Source organism: Natator depressus, chromosome 21 (assembly GCF_965152275.1).
Source record: "Natator depressus isolate rNatDep1 chromosome 21, rNatDep2.hap1, whole genome shotgun sequence".
Classification (NCBI taxonomy): Eukaryota; Metazoa; Chordata; order Testudines; family Cheloniidae; genus Natator; species Natator depressus.
The window spans coordinates 10,881,745-10,904,573 of NC_134254.1; the positions used below are offsets into that span (position 1 = coordinate 10,881,745).

Genomic DNA, 22,829 nt, shown 5'->3' on the forward strand with positions numbered 1-22,829 from the left:
ATGCCGCAGAGCGATGGCAGTGGTATATCTGCACGGTGAAGTCTTATGAGCTCTGCTGGCTTGGTCTCTAACGCGCATGGCTCCTGCTTAACCTTGTGGAAGATAATCAGTGTGTGGTGCTGCATTATTATGGGCACTGTTGTGGGACCTCAGTATTAACTATTTTTTCCCCTTCCTGCGAGGGTGGAATTATTCCTGTTTCTCCTGGAGGGGGGGCCCTGGGGTTATACCATGTCACTTCTCCTCCCCCCACCCCCTGGCATTATCCCTTTCATCTCACCTCTGGGTTGGGATTTATACCCTGCTCCTCCTCTTGAACCTCGGGTTATTCCGTGCTTCTCCCTACAGGGGGAGCATCTCTCAGCCCCCCCACAGGGGTGGGGTTATGTATTATCCCCGCCCCTTTGGGGGCGTGGTTACATTGACCCTGCCTCACGCCGAGTGGTATTATTCATCGCCTTATTGTGTGGGCGGAGCCTGTCCTGGCACCGCCCCTCTGCGGGGGTGGAGCCCCTCCAGGTCCCTCCCCCTGCGGGGCGGGAGCCCTTCTCGGTGCCCCTTGTGTGGGCGGAGCTTCCCGCTGCGGGGGGTGGGACCGGCGTGGCCCCGCCCCGGAAGGACGCGCCGGGGCGGGCGCTGGCGGCGCTCGGTGGGGGGGTAGGCGGCGGCGGCGGCGGTTCGCGGGTGCCGGCAGCCGGGGAGTGCGGGGCCCCGGCCGGCGGGGCCGGGCCATGGGGAAGGAGCAGGAGCTGCTGGAGGCCGCTCGCACCGGCAACCTGCCCGCCGTGGAGAAGCTGCTGTCGGGCAAGCGCCTCAGCTCGGGCTTCGGCTCGGGGGGCGGCGGCGGCGGCGCCGGGGGCGGCGGCGGGGGGCACCCGCTCTCCAGCCTGCTCAGGTGGGTCCCGCTCCGGGGGGGCAGCGCCCGCCTCAGCCCCCTCCCCGGGATGGGGGGGCGGGGTCCCACGGGGCTGGGGCGGGGGGGGGCAGGCGGTTGAACGCCTGGTGGGGGGAGGGGTGCTGGAGCCGAGCCGGGGGTCGCCGTTGGGGGGTGGCCGGGGTACCCGTGGGGCGAGGGCCTGGGGCCGGGCGTACCTGTGGGCGGGACGGAGCTCCGCGCTTGGGGCGGGGGCGGTTGGTTCGCGGGGGTGCTTGGGGCAGAGTGGGGGCCATTGCAGGTGGGTTGGGACGTCGGGGGCTGGGGATGCTTAGGGGGGAACTCCCTCCCTCCTTGCCTCTGTCTCTGGTTGCCCCCTCGCTCCCCAGCCGGGCTGGGCATGGCTTCTCCCCGCTGTAACGTCTCTGGCTTTCAGACATGTGGCTGTTTAAACACTTGGGTTACATTAGCTCCCAGTCAGGACTGGGGGGGCCGTTATGCTGGGCGCAGCACAAACACGCTGGCTCTGAATGGTCTGCGATGTGTAATTTACCTTGCTTTGCGGCTTTCAGCTCTTTGTGTAGCTGTTTTTCCTCTCCTTCCTTTCTTGTAAGCAACTCACAAATGGCCATTGCATTTCTCAAGGTGCAGCTCTTCGCAGTTTTCCTTCCATGCGGTTCCAGTCCCGCTGTTGGAAAATGCTGCGGATCCTGTTCCCTGCTATCCTTTCCCTCTGGCTGTTTGAGCTGCAGGAGGATGGTCTGAGAGTTCAGGGCTAGGTTTGCTTGGGTACTTGCTGTAGCTCACGAAAGCTTATGCTCAAATAAATTGGTTAGTCTCTAAGTTTGCTTGGGTGTCACTTGGTGGCATCCTTCTGAGAGAGGGAGGATCTTTCTTAGATATCTGTGGCTAAATTTGATCTGTCTTCCCCTCTACGGTGGAGAACAGACACGCAGGGAAGGAACCTCAAGAGATCATCAAGTCTAGCTTCCTGGGCTGAGGCAGGACCAAGTAAACTTAAACCACCCCGGCAAGTGTTTGTCCAGCCTGTTCTTAGAAACCTCCAATGATGGGGGTTCTGGAATCTCCCTTGGGAAACTATTCCAGAGTTTCACTATCCTTATAGTTTTTCTTAATACTGACCATAAATCTCTTTTGCTGCAGATTAAGCCCAATCCTCCTTGTCCTACCTTCAGTGGACAAAGAGAACAACTCATGCCCATTCTTTTTATAACCGCCTTTATCGTATTTTGAAGACTGTTATCAGGTTCTCCCCTTGATCTTCTTTTCTCAAGACTAAACATGCCCATTTTTTAGACCTTTCCTCTTAGGTCAGATTGTCTAAGCCTTTTATCATTTTTGATGCTCTCCTCTGGACGCTCTCTAATTTGGTCACCTTTTTCCTAAATTATGATGCCCAAAATTGGAGGCAGTACTCCAGCTGGGGCCTCACAGATGCTTAGAAAAGTGGGACAATGAGCTCCTATCTTACTTACAACATTCCTGTTAATATATCCCAGGATGGTATCAGCCTTTTCCACAGCTGCATCACATTGACTTATATTCAATGTGTGATCCACTGTAACCCCCAGGTCGGTTTCAGCAGTACTACCACTTAGCCAGTCATCCCCCATTTTGTAGGTTTGCATTTGCTTTTTCCTTTCTAAGTGAAGTGCTTTGAGCTTGTCTTCATAGAATTTCATCTTGTTGATTTCAGAACAATTCTCTAATTTATCAAGGTCATTTTGAATTCTAATCCTCTCCTCTAAAGTACTTGTAACCCTTCCCACTATTATGTCATCTGCAGATTTTATAAGCATACTCTTCACTCTGTTATCCAAGTTATTAATGAAAATGTTGAATAGCTCCAGACCAAGGTCTGACCTCTGTGGGACCTGGCATTGGTCACTGTCAGAAGACCGGATACTGGGCTAGATGGACCTTTGATTTGACCCAATATGGCCATTCTTATGACTCCACTAGATACGTCCTCCCAGTTGGACAGCGAATGGCTGATAACTACTCTTTGAGTATGGACTTCCAACCAGTTGTACACTCACCTTATAGTAACTTCAACTAGCTTACATTTCCCTAGTTTACTTATGAGAAAGTCATGTGGGACTGTCAAAAGCCTTGCTAAAATCAAGGTATTTCATGTGAACTGCTTTCTTCTCTCCCCCCCCCCCCAAAAAAAAACAAAGAAACAAAAAAAACCCCAAAAACCAAAACGAAAAACCAGCAACCCAGGCCTGCAACCCCTGTCCAAGAATGAAGTTCGTTTGGTTTGGCATGATTTGTTCTTGACAAATGCATGCTGACTATTCCTTGTAACCTTATTTTCCTCAAACTGCTTACAAATTGCTTGTTTAATAACTTGTTCCAATATCTTTACAACTATTGAAGCTAGGATGACAAGTCTACAATTCCCTGGGTTCTTTTTGTTCCTCTTTTTAAAGATAGGTACTGTTTGCCGTTCTCCAGCCCTCTGGGACCTCATCCGTCCTCCATGAGTTCTCAAAGATAATTGCTTACGGTTCCGAGATTGCTTCAGCCAGTTCCTTAAGTACCTTAGGATGAATTTCATCAGGCCCTGCTGACTTGAATACCTCTAACTTATCTAAATATTCTTTAATCTGTTCTTTCCCTGTTTTGCCTTACGGATAATTGTTGGGGTAACATAGGTAACACCGTGTCAAGGTACCCATTGAGATGAATGGCAGGGAGCCAGTGAGATGAGTTGATGAAAAGCAAAGGAAGTTTGATTGCCTGCTGTAAATATTTCTGATTCTTCCCCACAAAGTGTAAACATTGTATGTTTGCTTGGGTCAAACTTTAATATACAAAGCATAGAGGGAGAAGAATTGACAGATGTTGCCTCTGTTCTGGGTCAGAAAGAATTGAAACACTTTGGACCTGTCTACGTTAGGAGACAGATGTGTTTGCAAATATGTGCACAGGGTCACCTCAGTTAAATGCATACCACAGAAGTATCCTCAATCCCTTGTTCTAGCAGTTTGACCACTTGTTTTCAACATGTGGTGGTTATGGTGACCCTGTCTGTGTTGGTAGGATGATGGCTTGCATTGTACAGGGCAGGGCGGCAGTGTTGGACATCTGATCTGCTAGCTTGCTTGTTGCTTTGTATGTGCAGCCTCAGGTGCTCAGACTGTGCATGTTGGAGCATAAATGGTGAAAACTATTATAGATTCCCATATCCTCTTGACAACTTTCCTAAGTACCCCAGAAGGCCGGCTTCTAGACAGGCTTTTGAATGCGTTTGTGACAAAGCCCCAATCCTGCAAACTCTTAAACATGCGAGTAGTCCCATTGAATTTAGTGGAAAAACTCATGTGCATAAATGCTACTTGCTTGCAGGAATGACTTGTGATAGAGCTTGTAGGCACACATCCATGTTGGAAGTCTGCTGGGTACATGGTCCCAAACCATAATGTGGATGAGGCTTTTCTATCCGTATGCACAGTGCACCTGGGAGTATTTCAGCGACTCAGGTACTGCTTTTTGTCCTGTATGCTGGAAGCTGAATTTAAATTGAAATGTGAGATTGGGGATTGACAGGAGCTTAGAAATTTCCTTGGTCACTTCTAGTATCCTGTTTTATCTCTTTGAATTTTTACTTTGGATCAGATGGATCCAAGCAGGAAACTTGTGTGCTAATTTTATGGTTACACAATGTCCTTATGAAGAGCAGTTAGTGAATTTACCTGCAATAGGAGGCATGAGAATTGTTCAGGGTGGAGTTCGGATAAGTTGGGCAAATATCCAAAATTGATTTGATTCTGCAAAATGAACTTAGTTTGTGACTTGAGGGGGTGGCTCGGTTTTGTGTGACGCTTCCTTTTAATATCGTGGGACTGACATGACTACAGCAAACTGCATAAACATCCTTTAGGTTTTCAAAAAATGTATGGTGATCGAGGAGCTCTCTGATCTGTGGAGTTCAGTCATCTTCATAGCAGTAGGTGCACTCTACCATTCATCGCTGCTGCATGAAGGGGACATGAATGGGATCCCTAGCATTACAGGTGGGACTGATTTTTCTAAAAAGCAAGACTGAGTGGCCAAGTGGCCTCAGGGCATCGGAGGGATTGGGTGCAGTCTTCCCTGTGCGTGTGTCTGTCTGTCTGTCATCCTCTTTCTGTTTTCACTCTAGCCTGTGAAATTAACTTGTGTCCCTGCCACCAAGACCTGAACGACTGCTGACTTGTTCATTCCTCTCAACGTTTATAATCCTTCAGGAGCATCCCCATGAAGTGCAGATTGTGACTTCTCTCTCTGTTTCCTGGGGGCAGGGAGGTTGTTTAATAAGTGCTCTACACCAGCTATGTCCTCAATTACATTTCACTCTACTGTGGCTTGTGCTGCTCCCATTAAAACTACAAGGGTGTGAAAAGTAGCAACACAAAATAAAATGTAAATGTCTGCCTTGCCTTTGGTATAAAACTGAAGGGGGCAGATGAAAAGGCCACAGGAGGGGAAGGTGGCAGATGAGTGGGGGTGGCAGGAGTTTGCTTGGGCAGTGAAAAAGATTGTATTAATTCTAGGGAAGGCTATGGGGTAAATTACAAAGTAACAGGTGTTTGACAATCAGTTCAAGGATAAAATGTGAATAATTTCTTTTTTACGTTTACAATTGAAGGAGCTGTTTAATATTTTCTCCTGGTGCCTTGAGTTTGTTGTACTGAGATATATTTTCTGAATTAAAACAAATATGAGCTGGAGGTATGCCCAGAGGGGAATTTCACTTTAAAGATAACAGAAAAGCATGCCCAGGGAAGTGACTCAGTGGGGGAGAGGTCTGCATACCACCAGTTGGGGGCTGATAATTGTCTTTATCATAAGTGCAAAGAGCAGGGAGTGGTTAAAGAACAATAGACACTTTTCAAAAAAAGAAAAGGAGTACTTGTGGCACCTTAGAGACGAACAAATTTATTTGAGCATAAGCTTTCGTGAGCTGCAGTTCACTTCATTGGATGCATTCAGTGACACTTCTAGTGCTGAATATTTTATGGCTCCTTAGTTTGTGTGAGTTTAGAACAGGGATTTAAAGTCATGTTTGAGTGGTGATGTACCTTACTGAGGAGAACTCAGGCTAGAAAGAGGGTCAACTGAGGGCCACATTAGCAGTGCTGAAGGAGTTGGTGGGGTGGACTAGCCCGTGCCATTGAAGCAGCCAAATGTGACTTCCTAGTAGTGGATCACTGTGGCAAAATCAGGTATTGGGTAAAACTTTCCAAGTCCTAAGTCACTCATGTGTTTCTGAAAATTGTACCCATTGTGCTGGGTTGGAGAAACTGGGGTGTGCAGCATCTGGACCTTCCTCTCTAGTAAAAATAAGGGTTGCTGGGGGGCCAAGTTAGGAGTGTGCAGGCTGCATGTTGGGGGCTCTTACCATTCAGATCTCAGAGCATTACAAGTGATAGGGGAACATCTGATGCAGGGTGGGGCTCTGAGTTGTGGTTGGACAAGGATAAGTTCCCCCCCACTGTTTTTGGCAAAGCACTCTTGAGGCAGGGAAGGATTGAAACAAGCTTTCTTTTTATGGGTAGCAGCACATCATTTTGAGATGGGTAGCAGCCATCTCTTCCCTGTGTCTTCAAGTCAGCTGGGTTATCGTCAATCCTCTTTTGGAAGTTTTCTCGGTACAGCGTTGTAAGTGTTTTTTCATGCCCACAGATTTTTCCATGGTTTCTCTCTCTAACTGAATTCAGGTCTTGTCTCTTCAGGTCTGTACATAACTTAGCAGTTTCTGCTTTCCCCACCATCTTACTTTTTGGACTACTTTTTAGTGTGGTGTTTGAGGGAATGTCTGCCTTTTCTGGGCATTGTGCCCAGTTTAACTCTTTTAAATAGGATTGTCCAGCATTCAGATACTGCATCTAGCAGTGGGCTTTCTGTTTGTAAAGAAGCAATCTGGGAATCTTCCTTCACACAAGATTCCTGGGGGAATTCCAGAAACCTAATTTTGGGTCCTGCAGTGCCTTCTGAATAGTAGAAATAAGAAGTAATAGGAGACTTCAAAGAACCAGGCACAAACTTGGGCACTCTAAGGAATAAATGGAGAAATACGCTTGTGGACATGGTGCAGGAGGCTGGGTTCCATGCCTAGTGCTTAGGTGAGACCTCTAGAGAGGTGGAAGTTAGGAGGGGCTGCTAAATTAATAACACCACCTAGCTCTTTCATAGCTTTGCTTCAGCAGTTCTCAAAGTGCTTTACATTGTATGGGGACATGACTTGCTCAAGGTCCCCCAGCAGGCTTTGGAGGAGCCAAGAATGGAACCCAGGTCTCCTGAGTGCTGGGACAGGCTCTACTTCCATAGTGTCCACTATTTGTAGATATTGATCTAGTACCTCTCATCCCAGGGTGCTTTATGTAATACAGAAGACGTTCTTTATTTGCCTGCTGAGATGCAGGCACATTTGGGTTGGTGGCCAAATGACTTGCGTTATGCTGTGGTATAGTGGTGTGAAAAGGGAATCTCTGGCTAGGACATTAGGCTAGGCAAGCCTGTACAAAAAGTGCCAAGAGGCTGCTAATGCCTTGAGAGCAAGTGTTGGTCTTTAATCTCATCCTGAAGGCATCTATGCAGTAAATCATACGGAACTCCATTTTTTCCATACCTCATAAGGATGATGGGCTGAGCTAGACCTTGCTGGAATTCAGTTTTGAGTTTGCAGAGACTCTGAGTATTTCATACATGGTGTTTAGACCTTTGAGCCATACCCTCCAAGAAAACTCCATTTTAAAATGAGATGAATAGGTTGGTAATCACACAATTCCCACTTAACAAAATGTTGCAGGTATGCAGGAAGAGAGATCTGATAGGTTGTGATATGACACGTGGAGAAGGAAATGCACAGGTACTGTTGAAGATAAATCCTCTTCTTCAGATGCATATGTTCCACTAGCTAATACTAAAATATTAGGCAAGGAAATAAGCCCCAATGCAAAATTTATGTGAATGAACAAAGTAGTAACCAAGGAAGAAGGATATAAGAGAGGGTATAGAGCAGAGGTAGAAAGCTGTACTGAATGGACTAAGGAATGAAAGTGTGGTTAATGGAGGCGGAAAGGAGGATTGTGCTACTAGTTTTCCAAGCTATTACATAAGGCACATGTCAGCAAAACCATACCCATGTTACTGTCTCCTCGCTGGTGCAGAACTCCACAATGTGACTTGCTAGGACTTCTGGTGGCACATCCCATGCTTCTTTGAGCTACAGTAAGCTGAGCCACTCCCTTTCCCCAGGGAATTATAGAAGAATGAATCTGTCCTTTGAGGCACAAAAGGAGTTGGGGGGTGGGGGGGACTGTGGGAAGGTGTTGAGGGCAATCGGCACTCAAGTATTTTAGCCTGCATCCTCATTGAAAACACACAGGTTATTGGTTTGAGTGAAAATGGAACCCTGACTCTAACCCACATCCCCATCTGGGCCGGACCAGGATGAAAACACTGCTTAACTTCGGTGAGGTTTTGGTGTGTAGACAGGGGTGGGGAGTTCTGAGCAGCACCCAAGTAAAAAGCCTGGGTTAACTCTGCACTAACGGCACACTGAAATCACAAGGAGAGCTGTCAGAAACGTACAAGAGACATAACTTGAATTTTCAGTGTTCTTTACCTCTGTGCTAGCAATGGAAGGTGGCAGGCACAAGCCAGTTCCCAATATGGAGGGGAGGAGAGAGGGGGAAAAGCAGGATCACACCAAACTGGGTGATGTGGTGATTGCCTGTGCAGTTGTCAGTTTTAGTGACTTTCTGTCCCTAAGCTCTGAAGTGGCAAGAAATAACCAAAGGCCCAGCAGCTTTTCCGTTTTAAAATGTGATTTGCCTGTGAACGGTGCAAACTAGACAGACCTGCAGGCTGAATTCTCTGTTTAAAGGTAGAGCGTAGACTGTGGCAGTAAATTCTGTTCAAAAAGAACTAGGAGACAGGAAAGGGAGTTCAGTCTGCATGTCAAATGCAACCTTTGTCTGTTGCTGAGAGTGTTAACAAGGGGCCCAACTGTAGACAAGGTTTGGTCATGTTGGGTGTAGGTTTAGAGCCAGGCCCCGTTTTCAGATCCTGATTGTGCAACATGAAGCCAGTGGGATTCCTCATGGGCTCAGAAGTCGGCTAAGCATGGATCAAATTGTAGGATTGCTGCTCTGCATACACTGAGATCTCTGCTCCTTGACTCTGTAGTGGCTGCTGCTTCCCTCTCCAAAACATACCTCAAGTCCTTCTTGTAACATGCACATAAACATTTCCTGCTGACCAGTTAGTGTCCAGAGATCATCTAATCTTAAACCAGCATAATTTACTACTTACTTAAGTAAAAGGAAATCCAAAGAATACAAATGCCTTACGAATCAAACAAGTCAGTGGCTGGCTTGAGCAGGATATTTCTGTTGACAACTTTCTTTTCATCTTCACTGGAAAATTCTGAAGCAGGAAGTAGTGAAATGATCTTGAGGTCTAAAATATCTTGAGTTGTATTCAAAAAGTTTTAGCAAGGTTTGTAATAGTGATGGGGTATCCCTCGGGGGAGGGATAGCTCAGTGGTTTGAGCATTGGCCTGCTAAACCCAGAGTTGTGAGCTCAATCCTTGAGGGGGCCATTTAGGGATCTGAGGCAAAAATTGGGGATTGGTCCTGCTTTGAGCAGGGGGTTGGACTCGACCTCCTGAGGTCCCTTCCAACTCGGATATTCTGTGATTCTCAGCCAGAACCTTCAGCATAAGCCTTTCATTTTGGTCTGCTGATGTCAAGTGGCTGTGAATGTTGGTTGGCAGAGGGGGAAACTGAGGCTGTTTTGAGCTGCGGACTGTAAACTGATATAAAGGAGAAACTTCTGTTGTAAATTAAGAGCTTTCTTGCATACCTGTGTTGAGGGAAGGGACTCACTTCACATAAGCCGTAGCAAGTGTGTTTAATTTTAAGTAGTATTACTAGGAAGTTTCCTTTGGTTTAGGAAATAACATACAAGACCATATAATGATTAAACACTCAAAACCACTTCAGACAGTCCACATGCAATTACAGTCAGAAGTGTCTGGTATTTTTATTAGTTCTCATTCAGTTTACCAGGCAAAACATGACTAACTCCTAGTGCTGCAATAGTTGCCTGTGATCTGAAAATCTAGCTGAGACCTTTTTGCCCATTACACTGTCCCTAGAAATAAAGATCACATGTTAATCACACTTGGTTGATAATTCTGCTGATAACATGAGTTAGACTAGACTCAGCTGAATTGGCTCTGTGTGGCTTGTGAGTGTTAGCACTTTTTGTCACTAAATTAGTAGGATTCAAAGGACCATAGAGGGCAAGGAGCCTGTTCTGCATAAATATTTCTGCCAAGATTGTTGCCTATTACAGCTACAAATGACACCTAAAAGGAACTGGAAGAGATTAATGTGCTTGTCCTTATTCTTTTCAGTCCCTTTTTAGCTTGATGGCACTGCTTCTCCTGAATAGTCAGTCCTTCTCAATCACGCACATAGAGAAGAATGTCTGAAATAAGAAAAGGTGGTTATGAAAGTGACAGTTGTGGGTGAGAATCAAGAGCATGTGTAGGATCTTAATTAGGTTTTAATTCACTTCTTTGAAGCTGACTAGCTCTCAAGATGGTGAGATCCCTTTAAGATAGGTCAAGGGAATTGGTAAACCTGTTAGGTCAATTTATTAGAGATTTAATATCCTCAAACTTCCTGGAAAAAAACATGAGATGCTTATATAATCAACACAATATTACTTAATATGTTCATGTAACTTCTTATGACAACGAAACAATGTAGGTCCTCTGGCTTGTTAAAAGGCAAGGAAGTTTGGACCTGTCATTGTAAATTGTGCCATGTTTGAAAAGCATTTGCATTGTTTAAATGTGGCTCTCGTCTCCAACTGGCTTTGGACTATTAGTTGGCCAGTGTGAATGGGGCTGGACATGTTTTAAAATGTTCAGAGACCTCTAACAGAGCGAGGCGCTACAGATTTCAGGCCATTGTCTGCAAAGTTTGTAATCTGATCTGTGTCATACTGATTAGGCAGTGGTGTTAAAACCTGTTGGTTGGGGCAGGATCTGGATGAGATTCTGCTCCACCTGTAGTTAAGGTTGCCCTCCTATTCCTAGTTGCAGTGGTATCCAGTATGGATTCTAAACTTCATGGTGCAGTCTAAGTGCTCCAATATCTCCCCTGAGACTAGGCTGCTGCTCTCTTCTAGACTCCAAGGTCCAAGTTTTCAGAGCTGTGTGTGTGGGTGGGGGGAGGGAACAATCAACAAAACTACTCCTTTTCTCCTCCTCCAAAAAAAGGAAGCTGCTCTGAGCACAGAGTTAGCTCATAAAATAGCTTTATAATAGAAACATGACGGGGCATTCCCTGAACCTTTCTTGCTTGGCTCTGATAGTTTAACAATAGCCACTCACCCAGTTGAACTGTGGAGTATTCCACGCCCTGTCTAGCAAACAGTTGTTAAGTAGGACAGGCTTCTCTTAATAATAGTAATACTCTTAGCAGTTCTGAATGCTAGTATTGCTACTGGTATTAGGTGTGCATCGATATGCAGACTCCCAGCTGACTCTATTCCCCTGTGAATTGTTTACTTGAAAGCACTTTTTTTACAGTTCAGGAAGGCTGGAAGGGAGTGTTTGTATCTGGGTGATTTCTTAATTCAGCTTTGCAGCATTCTGTTTGCTCACTGATCCCTGTAGTTTTATGTTAAGCATGAGCTTGTGGTTGCAGCTGGGACTTGAGGTCTGGGTTCAGTTTCTGGCTCTGTCAGACTCGCTGTGTAACTATAGAGAAGTCACTTAATCAGTGCTTCAGTCAGTGCATCTAATCTGTAAACAGGATAGTTCTTTAACCTGGGGATAATTCTTGCTTTGTGTCTTTTCTGCTTAGATTGTCAACCCTCTGAGGAGGGGAATGTTGTTTGTACAGCACCAAACACACATTTTGAGCTCATGTGAGGATTATGTGACTACTAGTGTCTTCTCCCTGTTTTATAAAACCTTGTTGGGAGAGGAAATTGACATGTCACCCTGTTTCTAGGTGATACGCACTCATATCCATAGTCGAAGGTTTTCTGTAATGCAAAGGGCAGGACCCCTGGTATCTTCAGTCTTACTCAAAGACCGTTTCCTAGCACAGGGTAATGGCAAGTGCTCTGATGCTACACTGAAGTAGTGAGAGCGATGTTGAAGCAACTTACGGATCAAGTTCAGCTGCTCTGCTTTCAAATGGCAATACCTGTGGCACAGAATATTGAATGGTGCTTGTACTGTTCCTCATTACCTCTGAATACAAGTGCCTTCAATCTTTATGTAGGCAGAAATTCAAAACATCTTTGACTTATTAATCAAGAGTTGGCTCCACAGCTTACAAAAAAGTACTAGTTGGAAAATATCCTGTGTGATATTGCCTTGTTGTCAATCTCTCACCACTTTTCCGATGCCAAGAAAAATCTCCCTGAAGTTTCAAATGTCAAAGGACTTGTGGTGCTCTGGAACGGAGTTCTAAAATGTTACAAGTCTGAGGTGGAACAAGCCAGAACACAGTAGCTTAACATAAGTGCTTTGCACTCTGATAAAGCTTCTTGTCAGAGAATTTCAAAGGGCTTTACACGTACAGTATTTCCAAAACTTGTCCAGTTTGCCCTTAGCCTTTCAAGAAGGAACTTTACCCCGGACTAGGATGTGACATGAGAAATTTCAGGTGGGTCTGTTCAGTTTTGGTAGAGGGATAAAAATTGGGCTTCCAATAGGAGGCTTAATTCTTCATTATAGAGAGAGATGCATCTCTCAAGTATCACAGCATCTCTATGCCTATATGACTTGCATTACAGCTGGGGAAAGTGAGGCTGATGTCTGCCAAAGGTCAGTTAAGGCAGGAGGTAGGAATAGAAGTCCTCTGCTCTGTCCACTAAATCTCATTCCTTCGCAAGAGCTTAAGCAACAGGAAGCTCTTGCTAGTAATACAACTTGTATAAGGCTCCCTGGTCTCATGCCACTGGCCACAATGAAACTTCTTATAATGAGCAGATCACTTGAGTCCCAAGTGTCTTTCAGACACTGATCGAGACTGGGTCTTGTTACTCAAGCCACAGGCTGCAAGAAGATCTTAAATAAATGGAGGCCATTGGCTAGGGATAACTGAGAAGACTGTTTCTGTGACCGTGGAGATGGCAGTAGTTTGCCTTTTGGTCCTGACAGTTTGGTTAAAATGCAAGACACATGCTGAAATTTGTATAATGAAGCTGTTAGGATTGGGTGCACTGGTGCTGAAATAACTGACCACTCTCTGCAAGTGCTTGCATTGGCTTCTGGGTTTGTCCTTGCTCATTACAAAAGGGGAACATTCCATCTGAACACATGCAAGATTCCCTGATGGCTTTTTTTCATTTGTATGCCATGACTTATTTTGCCACTGAGTTGTGTGTAGGAATTTCAGGACTGAAGCCACAGCTATGCATGTAAACAAACATTAGATGCTTGAGCAATTAGATACTGACATTTCAGTAGACTTCTGTTTCCCTCTGCTTTCATCTCTGGGCCTGCAATCCTGAAAATGAACATATGATACTGCAGTTTCAAGGACAGCATGAACATCTGGCCAAGAGTGCTCTATGTTCTACTTGGAAATAGGAGCTTCATAGAATTCATTGTTAGGCCTTAGAAAATATATCTTTGGCAAGCTGCCTTTGGTAAATGTGGGCTGCAGGAAGGATTTGGTTATGACAGCCCAAGATAGGGTGTGTGAGCCTTGTTCTTGAGGCATGTTCCCTGCTGATTGATCCAACTCTGAAGGGAATGTACCCAGTCTTTTCTGGAGGAAATAAAAGGGCAGTGTGGCTTGTTGTGTAGTCATGAAGAAGAGTTAAAATGGAACATGCTGTTCAGTAATACATGAGGGTTCCCTTAGACCAGTGGTCCCCAAAATTTCTGTGGGAATAGCATATTTCTATTCCCAAAGACTGTGGTGGGCGCCAGACACGTTGCCGCTGAACTGCCGTCGAGAAACGACAATGCATCTCGGCAGCATTTTGGCAGGCGATTCTCCGGTGGCCGTGCTCAGCAGCGGCATTTTGGCGGCGCAGTGTCCTGCGGGCCACACAACTGCCCCAGCGGGCGCCATTGCGCCCGTGGACACTGTGTTGGGGATTAGACCTTCTCTTCCCACCCTCTAGGGAAGACATTGAATTCCCAGCTGGGATGGTGACACAGCAGATCCTTGTGGTAGAAAAGTGGCTTTATACTGGAGAGACAGCCAGAAATTTAAATCTTCCTGAACTTCTCAAACTTGATGAGCCACTTTGTACTCTGGGAAGCTTGAGATGTAGAATGGCCTTCGCTTTTACTGTTGATTAGTGAAGTGAACCTCTTGAGGTTCCTCCCTAGGAGACAAGTGGTTTTCAAACCTGCCAAAGAGAGAGGCAACTGTTTACGTCCTTGCCTGATTGTTGCAGGCACAGAAAGGAGAAATAACTTCTGCTGGTGCAAAAGTCCCACTGGGTAACACGTGTTCAAAAATAGGGCCTTTTACTCTGTGTAGAGTAAGGTATGTTGGAATACATTGCTGCTGTTTTCAGATGAGACAGTGCTGATATTCTGGCTGCTTGTGGTCATTTGGGCCTTTCAGATGTTAACCCTGGTATCTCAGCCAAGTTTCTAACAACTTCCTATGCAGTTTAATTGGATACAGTCTTTCACTTCTTGTGTCTAACTCATGTAGAGCTGCTATCTGTTAGCAAACAGCTCTCCTGCTTCATTTCAGTAGTGGATGAATCAAGTTCTATTCAAATGCGCTTTGTGGTGACTCTGGATAACTGGTGCGCTAAATGTCATTTTCCTCCATGGAGCAATTTCTTCATCCCTATGTTTATAGGTTGGGTAAGCTGAGGTGCAGAGGGTTTAAGTGACTTACCCGAGGTAATACCGCCAAACAGCGACCGAGCCAGGACTAGGAATCAGGAGTTTTGTCGCCCAGTCTCATGTTTTGTCCACTGGACTGCGCTGCTTCCTCTTTAAATCTGAGAAATGGCATTTCCAGAACAAAAAGGTGTGTCTTGCTGTCATGTGGGGTGCAGGTAGGTTGTCTGCTTGATGTTCCTTTCAAGTCTTCTGCAAAACATAGTTGGCTCTTTGCAGGCTAGTGCATTATGGGGAAATGGGATCTTAAAAACATCTCTGTAGGCATTCATGCCTTTGTCTGTAAAGGGCTACCTATGTCTTTTGCACTGTCTAAACAGTGTATATCCATTCATTTATCAGATGCAATCTGAACTGCTCAACGGTGTGACGCAGGCCCTGTGCAGCTAAAGATGAAGTGGTAGGGCCTCTGCTTCCATGTAGAGGGCTAGATTTTGAACAGACGAATATGTGAAACGAAACATTCTACTTCCTGTGTCAGTTGCTTTCAATGCCTTGAAAGTTATTCTGAAGGACTTTGTTTTGTGCTGTCAAGGGTCATTGTTGGGGTGAGAGGGATAGAAAGAAAAGTTGGTGGGATACCAAAGAAGCTGGGTGAATGACATGGTGTGAAACAGAAGCTGCTGCATGTAGATCACACTTGAGTTCATTTGCGTTCACTTGCGTTCAAAATGAATCAACTAAACGGCCCCTGGAAATCTCCATGTATGGATACGGAGGAGGAGGAAAGTCAGCTAAATGCAGGTTTAGCAAGGGATAAAGGAACACCTGAAGGTAAGAGTACGGAAACAAGGAGAAAGAAAGTACATATACTGATTGGAGTAGTAGTCAGGTGTTTCAGTTAGTGAAAAGACTATACCTAATCTATCTGGAAAACTGGGTGAGGTCTGAGGAAAATAACAGAAATGCTTGTACATGAATCCCAGCCAAAGAGAGAAAATTTGTAGGGGAAGGCTTCGGACCTAGATGGATGAATAACTACCTCAGAAAGATTAGGAGTAAGCAGAGAGCTCTTAGGGAATGGAAAAACGGGTTGATAGCAAAAAAAAAGCAACATCTTGGAAATTAGAAAATTTAGGAATGAAGTGGGAATTGGTAGAAGTCAAGCTGAAAGAATAAATAAGAGGGTTTTTAGTTTATAAATTAAAGTGAGAATAAGGAAGGATGAGGTTGGGCTGCTATGCAGTGTGAGTGTAGAGGAGATTAAGGATCATGTGGATATGGCCCAAAACCTAAATGAATACTTAGCCTTGGTTTTCAGTAAGGATGATAATATAGAACATGGGCATGAAGGCAGGACAGCTGATGGAAATTAGTGTATCAAAACAGAAATGACCATATCTGAGGCAGAAGGAAAACTCAAAGTGTAATGTGCTCAAAGTGGATCATTTCCAACTCCGAATACTGAAAGATGTGGCACATGAGATTGCTATTCCAGTAGCAAGGATTTTTTTAATATATTAATCTGTTCGGGAGCAATACTGTATGATTTCAGAATAGGTAAACGTTGTACCAGTGTTTAAGAAAGGGAGGAAAAAGTGATCTGGCAATTACAGAGCTGTTAGTCTAACCTCAGTAGTATGCAAGACTTTGGAACAAATTGTGAAGGATAAACTAATTAAATGCATGGAGGTAAACAGAAAAGGGGATGTAATGCTAGACTAATCTTACTTCCTTCTGTGAGAAAATAGCTGTTTTTTTAAGCAAAGGGAAGTGCAGTGTATGTCTATGCACGGACTTCAGTAAAGCATTTCACATGGTACCACATGGAAATGTATTAGTTAAATTAGAGAAGATGCGGATTAGTACAAGAATTCTAAGGTGGATAAGGAACTGACTGAATGGAGAAAAGCAACAGGTTGTGCTGAAAGGCGAACTTTCGAACTGAAGGGAGGTTACTAGTGGAGTCCTCAGTTTTGGGACAAGACTTATTCAATATTTTTTGAATTACTTTTGCACAAAAAGCACAAGTGTGATAAATGTGGGTGATACAAAATTGGGAGGAATTGTTTACAGAGGAGGAGGATTGGAATATTCTACAGGAAGATTTGGATCACCTTGAAAACTGGAGTAATGGAAATGTCATATAATTCAATAATATGAAGTGCAAGCTTGTGCACTTATGGTCTAATAACTACTACTGCTGCAAGCTGGGAGCTTACCAGTTAGAAGCAACAGAGGAGCTGAGACCTGGGTGTGTGGGTTTATCACAGGATGACTGATCCGCCAATGTGGTGTAGTTGTGGAAAAAGGCAAACACGATCCTGGGATATAGGTGAGGCGAGGCTTTTTCAGTAGAGAGAGAGAAGTATTAATGTTATTGTATAAGACCCTTGTAAGACGTCATTTGAAAGACTGTGTATAATTCTGGTCACCCATGATCCAAAAAGATGAAATCAAACTGGAAGAGGTGTTGAGAGGAGATACTAGAGTGACTGGAAAAACAGTGAGGAGTCCTTGTGGCACCTTAGAGGCTAACACATTTATTTAGGCATACACTTTTGTGGGCTTGGGTCATTGCCCATGAAAGCTTATGCCCAAATAAATGTTAGTCTTTCACGTGCCACAAGGACTGCTCGTTTTTGCTGATACAGACGAACACAGCTACCCCTCTGAAACCTGTCACCGTGCAAGGCACTGAATTTAGAGTGACTGGGGAATGGGGGGTGGCCTAGCTAATGAGAGGCAACTGAAAGAGCTTGGCTTCTTTAGCGTACCAGAAAGTAGGCTGAGAGGGGTTATTACTCTCTCTAAATACATAAGTAGGGTAAACACCACAAAGTCAAGAGGTATTTAAGGTAAAGGACAATGTTGGCACATGAACAAATGGGTATAAACTGGCCATGAATAAATGTGGGCTAGAAATTGAGGTTTTTAACCATCAGAGGGGTGAGGTTCTGGAACAGTCTCCCAGTAGGAGTTGAGGGGCACAGGGACAATTTAATTAGTTTTGAGAGAGCTAGACAAATTTGAGTGGGATTTTGTGATGGTTTTGCTTGTGGTGATGGGGGAAGGGCAGCCATGGAGTTTGCTTTTATGTTCCTAAAGCAAATACTTCAAGGCTTCAGCTGGCCACCTGGTCAGAAGGGATTTCCCCCCTAAAAGTATTGTGGATTTTTTTTTGTTTCCTTCCTCTGAAGCATCAGAGATGACCTTGACTGGAAATGGGACAGTGGATTGGAGTGGGCCAGTGCTCTGAAATGGTATTGAGCATTCTCTCTGACATGCTTGAGTGGCTGGTTCTAACAGATTGCCATATGTGGGGTTGGGAAGGAACTGCCCCATGTTGGATTGTCAGTGATCTCGGGATTTTTTTGCCTTCATCTGCAGCATGGAGTGTGGGTTGTAATGCTTTAGTTATTGGGTTTAGAGTGAGGGTGGTGGGTGGTGGCCTGTGATACACAGGAAGTCCGACAGGATGATGTGGTGGCCCCTTCAAGCCTTAAACTCGGAATCCCTGAGACAAAGATGAGGCAGGAGTTCCTAGGGGCTGAGCTCTCTCCCATCGTAATGCCTGAGGGCAGATTCTCTGGTTCATGGCAAGGACTGTGTTTAACACTTAAATGCTCTGCAGCCACAAGTTTGAATCCTAGGAGGGTTGTTTCAGCCCTTCATCTTACCTGAGGTAGGTGAACCATTTTCATGCAACCTATGTGTGACTGACTTGAATAAAGACCTGTTTAAAAACTAATTTCTCCGGCTTGCTTTGAGGGAACACTTGAGCTCCAACAGGGCACTCTTTTTATAAGTCCTCGTGAACTTTCCCGAAAACATCCTTCGCCTTCTGGGTTCTGCTCTCTGTCGGCTGCTCTCCACCCCAGAGCTGGCTGCATCTCAGTGGTGTCATTTAGCTGCTGTCATGTTCAAGGATCTTCTCAGGATGAAGGGCCCTCTTGAAATGTAGAACATGTAAGTCAGCACGATGACTTGTTGGTATTGTTACAATGTGCTAGCCACTGTCAGAACCTAGGAGGCACAGTGCCTGCACCAGAGTGCTCGCTCTTTAATCAAGTGTACAGTCTTGAAAATCAACTACATCCTATTTCACAGAAACTAGTTAGAAAAATAAACCCTTTTTATTTTATTGCAACTGTGACTAGAAAAGTTAATAGATTCCTGAAGAAAGGAGAAAAATATGGATTGAAATGTTAAGTCTGCTTGAGACTGAGTGAAGGAAAGTCTTCTGTATTCTGGAAGAAGGGGTGAACTGCTTGATTATAGCTAGGGAGGCCAGTGAGATGTGAGTCACGCTCACAATGAGATGGTATTAATGTATGTGGCCTCTTTTCTGTTTAATGGCAGAGGATTACATTGTCCTCGACCTATTTATACACTAGCTTCCCTGAGGACTGCTTTCTGAGCCGATACTCTTCCACCTTCTCATGGTGTGGGAAATGGCCTGCTTAAAGTAAGACAACAGTGCTCTCTACTGCAATTCAGTACTGGATATTGGTGGGAAGGGATCAGAAAATATTTAGCTGGAAGACTCACTTTAAGAAAAGGGGGAAGCGGGGAAGTGTCTTTCAAGGAGATAAGGCTCTCGGCGCTCTCAGATGTACAGTGCATCCACTCACAACAAACCACCAACCCTGTCAATGTATCCAGCTATTTCCATAAAGGCTCACAAGGAAGAGTGGAAGAATTCTGCCTTCATTAAATATTTGGGAGGTGCTTGGCTACTAAATGCTTGGACCATATTGGTATCTACATGTTTGAAGGGGGCTGGAAAAAACAGGGCAAACAGAGGAAGCCGCAGAGCCTGGGTGGCGCATGCCACCTCCCATGGGCCTTGCTTATTTCTTGATCTGAAATACTCTGGGACTAGTCTGGATTGAGCATAGTTGCCAAAGTGGTTGGTTTTCTTTAAAACTCTTTAATTCTGTGTGCAGTCTAACCAGTAAAAGGCTCTTTCCATTCTGAGCTCTGTCTGTGCAGTTTAAGGAAGGACAGAGCTTGAGGTCATATCATATTTTAGGTTTGGAAAACTAGTTTGATAGCAGTAGTGAGACAGCACTTTCCCCACCATACTTTTAAACCCTAGGGTTGTTTACATATTAAAAACAAAAAACAGCCCAATTTGGCTTCTTTTCAAGGGACATTCCGTTTAAAAGATAAACAATGTGGTTTTTCTAGCTAAGGGAAAGCCTCTTCTATATATTATGGACAGAAGAACACAAGTCCCCTCCAAAAGCTAGTGGTACAAGTGGACGGCATCAATATGGTATAAATAGGTTCTCATTAGACTTGTCTCTGTTCCTTTTGTCTGCTTCTTTTCTCATACTAGAAGCCAAAAGTGTGAGACTTTCACACCCAATATTTAAGTGACCTGAAAACTAGGTGAAATACCTCATCCTAATCTTAAACATGCTTCCAGATTTGTCGTCGAGATAAAATGGCTTCTTTTAAAACATAATCCCATCAAACAAAGCTCACCCTTGGTAAGGCTTAAAGCCTTGCAATGTAGAGACGCGCATGGTTTTTAAAAGCTCTTTTACCTGCTGTGCTTAACTTTAGAAATCAACATGGGTTTTTTAGGAAGAGTGATTGTGGAGTAAAGCACTGAACTGGGACTCAGGAGATCTGCAGTCTGTTCTGTGGCAGAACCAGGACGGCGTGAACTTGACCAGATGACTTAATCTTTCTGGCTCAAGACCTCTGGAAGATGGGGACAGTGTTTCCTGTGTTCCATCCTTTCTTTCTTGTTTAGTTAGATTAGAAACACTCCAGGCCAAGGGTCCTGCTCTGCATGTGTGTGCATGTACGTATGGTGTCTAGCACTGTGAGTTCCTGGTCTTGGTTGAGGCTTCTAGGTGCAAATGCAAATAGTGATTTATGTGAGACCAACGGGTGTTTAAAAAATATTGTGGAGTCTTCCCGTAGGCACCACCCTACAAACACTTTTTCATGTTCCTGTTAACATTTGAAACATACAAAAATGGGGTTTTTCAAGCCCTAATCCAGCCTGCTAGAAAGCTAAAGGTACATATCTAAAAGTTTCTTAGGTTTATCTCCTGCCAGTTAAAAACAGATGAAAATACTACTGAACTGGGAATATATGAAGCATTAGGGCCTGATCCTGCATGAAAAATGGGATTGACACTTGATTGACACTATCCCTTTCACTTACATTTAAGACCTAGAAAGTTGGGAATTGGCTCAAAAACCTGGTTCTAGTAATCTAACTTTGAGATGCATGTTGGTGCAACACACCTGTTGCTGCCTTAATTGGAAAGGATCACTCTGCGTGAGAGTTGCTGGAAGGCATTCTGTCCTGCCTTGCCTGCTAACCTAGAAACAAGATTCCTCAGCTTAGAATCCTAAGTATGTGAAGTGCTTTTTTAACCTAGTTCTGCTAATTATGGTGGTAGAGGTCGCAGCGTAAAGAGAACAGTCAAGTGGCAGACTTATGAAACAGTAAGAAAGCTCAACCCCCCTATGCTATATGTTAAGTACAGGGTTCCAGTTCCTCTTAAGACTCCTCAGGGAAGGTTGGGTAGCACTTGCTTACCCCATTTTTGAGTTAGATGCACTAAGATCTTTTTCTGCTATTGTGAATTGGCTCACGTACATAACATGGATTCAAAAGGGGTGCAGTACTTTCAGAAAACTGCTTTCTCTGGCCTTTGACTAGATAAATTCATGGAGGATAGGCAATGGCTATTAGCCAGGATGGGTAGGGATGGTGTCCCTAGTCTCTGTTTGCTGGAAGCTGGAAATGGGTGACAGGAGATGGATCACTTCTTGATTCCATGTTCTGTTCGTTCCCCCTGGGGCACCTGGCATTGGCCACTGTCGGAAGACAGGATGCTGGGCTGGATAAACTTTTGGTCTCACCCAAGGTGTGGCCGTTTTTATGACTTCCATGTGTGGATTTGCTATGGAAGTTACTTGGAAATGTCTGTCTCAAGACTAAGGATTAACAATTCAAATGAGCAAGTAGGGAGATTGAAGCCAATATTTTGTTCAGTCTCCCAGCTCCTTGTAACTTGCATGCTCTCTACCGTCATTCTATTGCACAAAACTTCTTCCTCCTGTAAGTGCAATTTCTGACTTTTGCTCTCTTGTTCCACTCTTTAAACATGAATAGATTCTCATGTTCAAAGAAGCCACTTTGTGCAGGATGTTCTCTGAGGCCTTTAAAGGAAATTGCTTGTTTTATCTGCAATCAGCCACGTTGGTTCATATGAAAATTGAATTTGGTGAAAAGCAGTGTGGGTGCGGGAATTAGGGTTGTTTACATATTAAAAACAAAAAACAGCCCAATTTGAAACTTTAAACTTTAACCTTCAGAAACCTGTTTAAACAGGTGTTGCCTCTAATGTTGCTTTTTAAAATCATGCATGAAAAACTCATTGTATGCTTACCCAAGTCCTCTTTTCTCTCTGTGGAGTGGACCTTAAATTCTGGACCTTACCTGTGTGCTCCTTAGGATGGTGTTTGAAGGCAATATTGACTAGATCTTAGCTTTGTCTTTCAGATGAGACTTAACATTGTGCGCTTGAGGTAACTAAATATCCTTAAGTGTTTTTCACAAGTGTACGGGTCAGACTTGTATTTGGGTTACTGCTTTCTGCCTCCCTAAATTCCCCCTGAAATTTTGATTGGATTTGATTATCTTTAATTCCTTTCCCAGACTGTGTAGCATTGCTGTCTGCTGATAAACAGCTGGTGCTTTCTGCCTTAGAAATGACCATTTCAGGGATGGTGGAGGGCAAGTGATTGTTCACAAGCTGTTGAAGTGCTTTGGGATCCAAGTAGCTATATAAAAGTAAGTTGTTACTACTTAGACATAATGACGGAATACAGGATTTAAGTGCAAAACTTGTAGGGTAATGGAGTTTGTCCCCACACAGGGTGCTTAGAATTCATTTGTGCCGTGTATGTTGGACTGATGCATTAAAACTGTGTTGGGCTCAGAAATCTTTACATTTAGTCTTGCCACCAGAGCTAACTTGTGGCTAGCAGTACTGCATTAACAAGTCCAGAAAAAGACCAAAAGGCTTGTATCTAGCTGTTCATGTGCCCTTTCAA

General features: G+C 44.5%; 1 protein-coding gene across 7 annotated transcripts in view; it reads left to right on the top strand.

Annotated features, from left to right (window-relative positions):
- Positions 1-731: 731 nt before the first annotated feature.
- Positions 732-22,829, top strand: part of ANKS1A (ankyrin repeat and sterile alpha motif domain containing 1A) — a 151,292-nt gene continuing 129,194 nt past the window's right edge. For all 7 annotated transcript variants that reach the window (XR_012636007.1, XR_012636008.1, XM_074936415.1 and 4 more), the window contains exon 1: positions 732-895. Coding sequence is in view for 5 of the 7 variants with exons in the window: in XM_074936415.1 (XP_074792516.1) it covers positions 732-895 (164 nt within the window). In the remaining 2 variants the exon portion in view is untranslated. The remainder of the gene's footprint in view (positions 896-22,829) is intronic.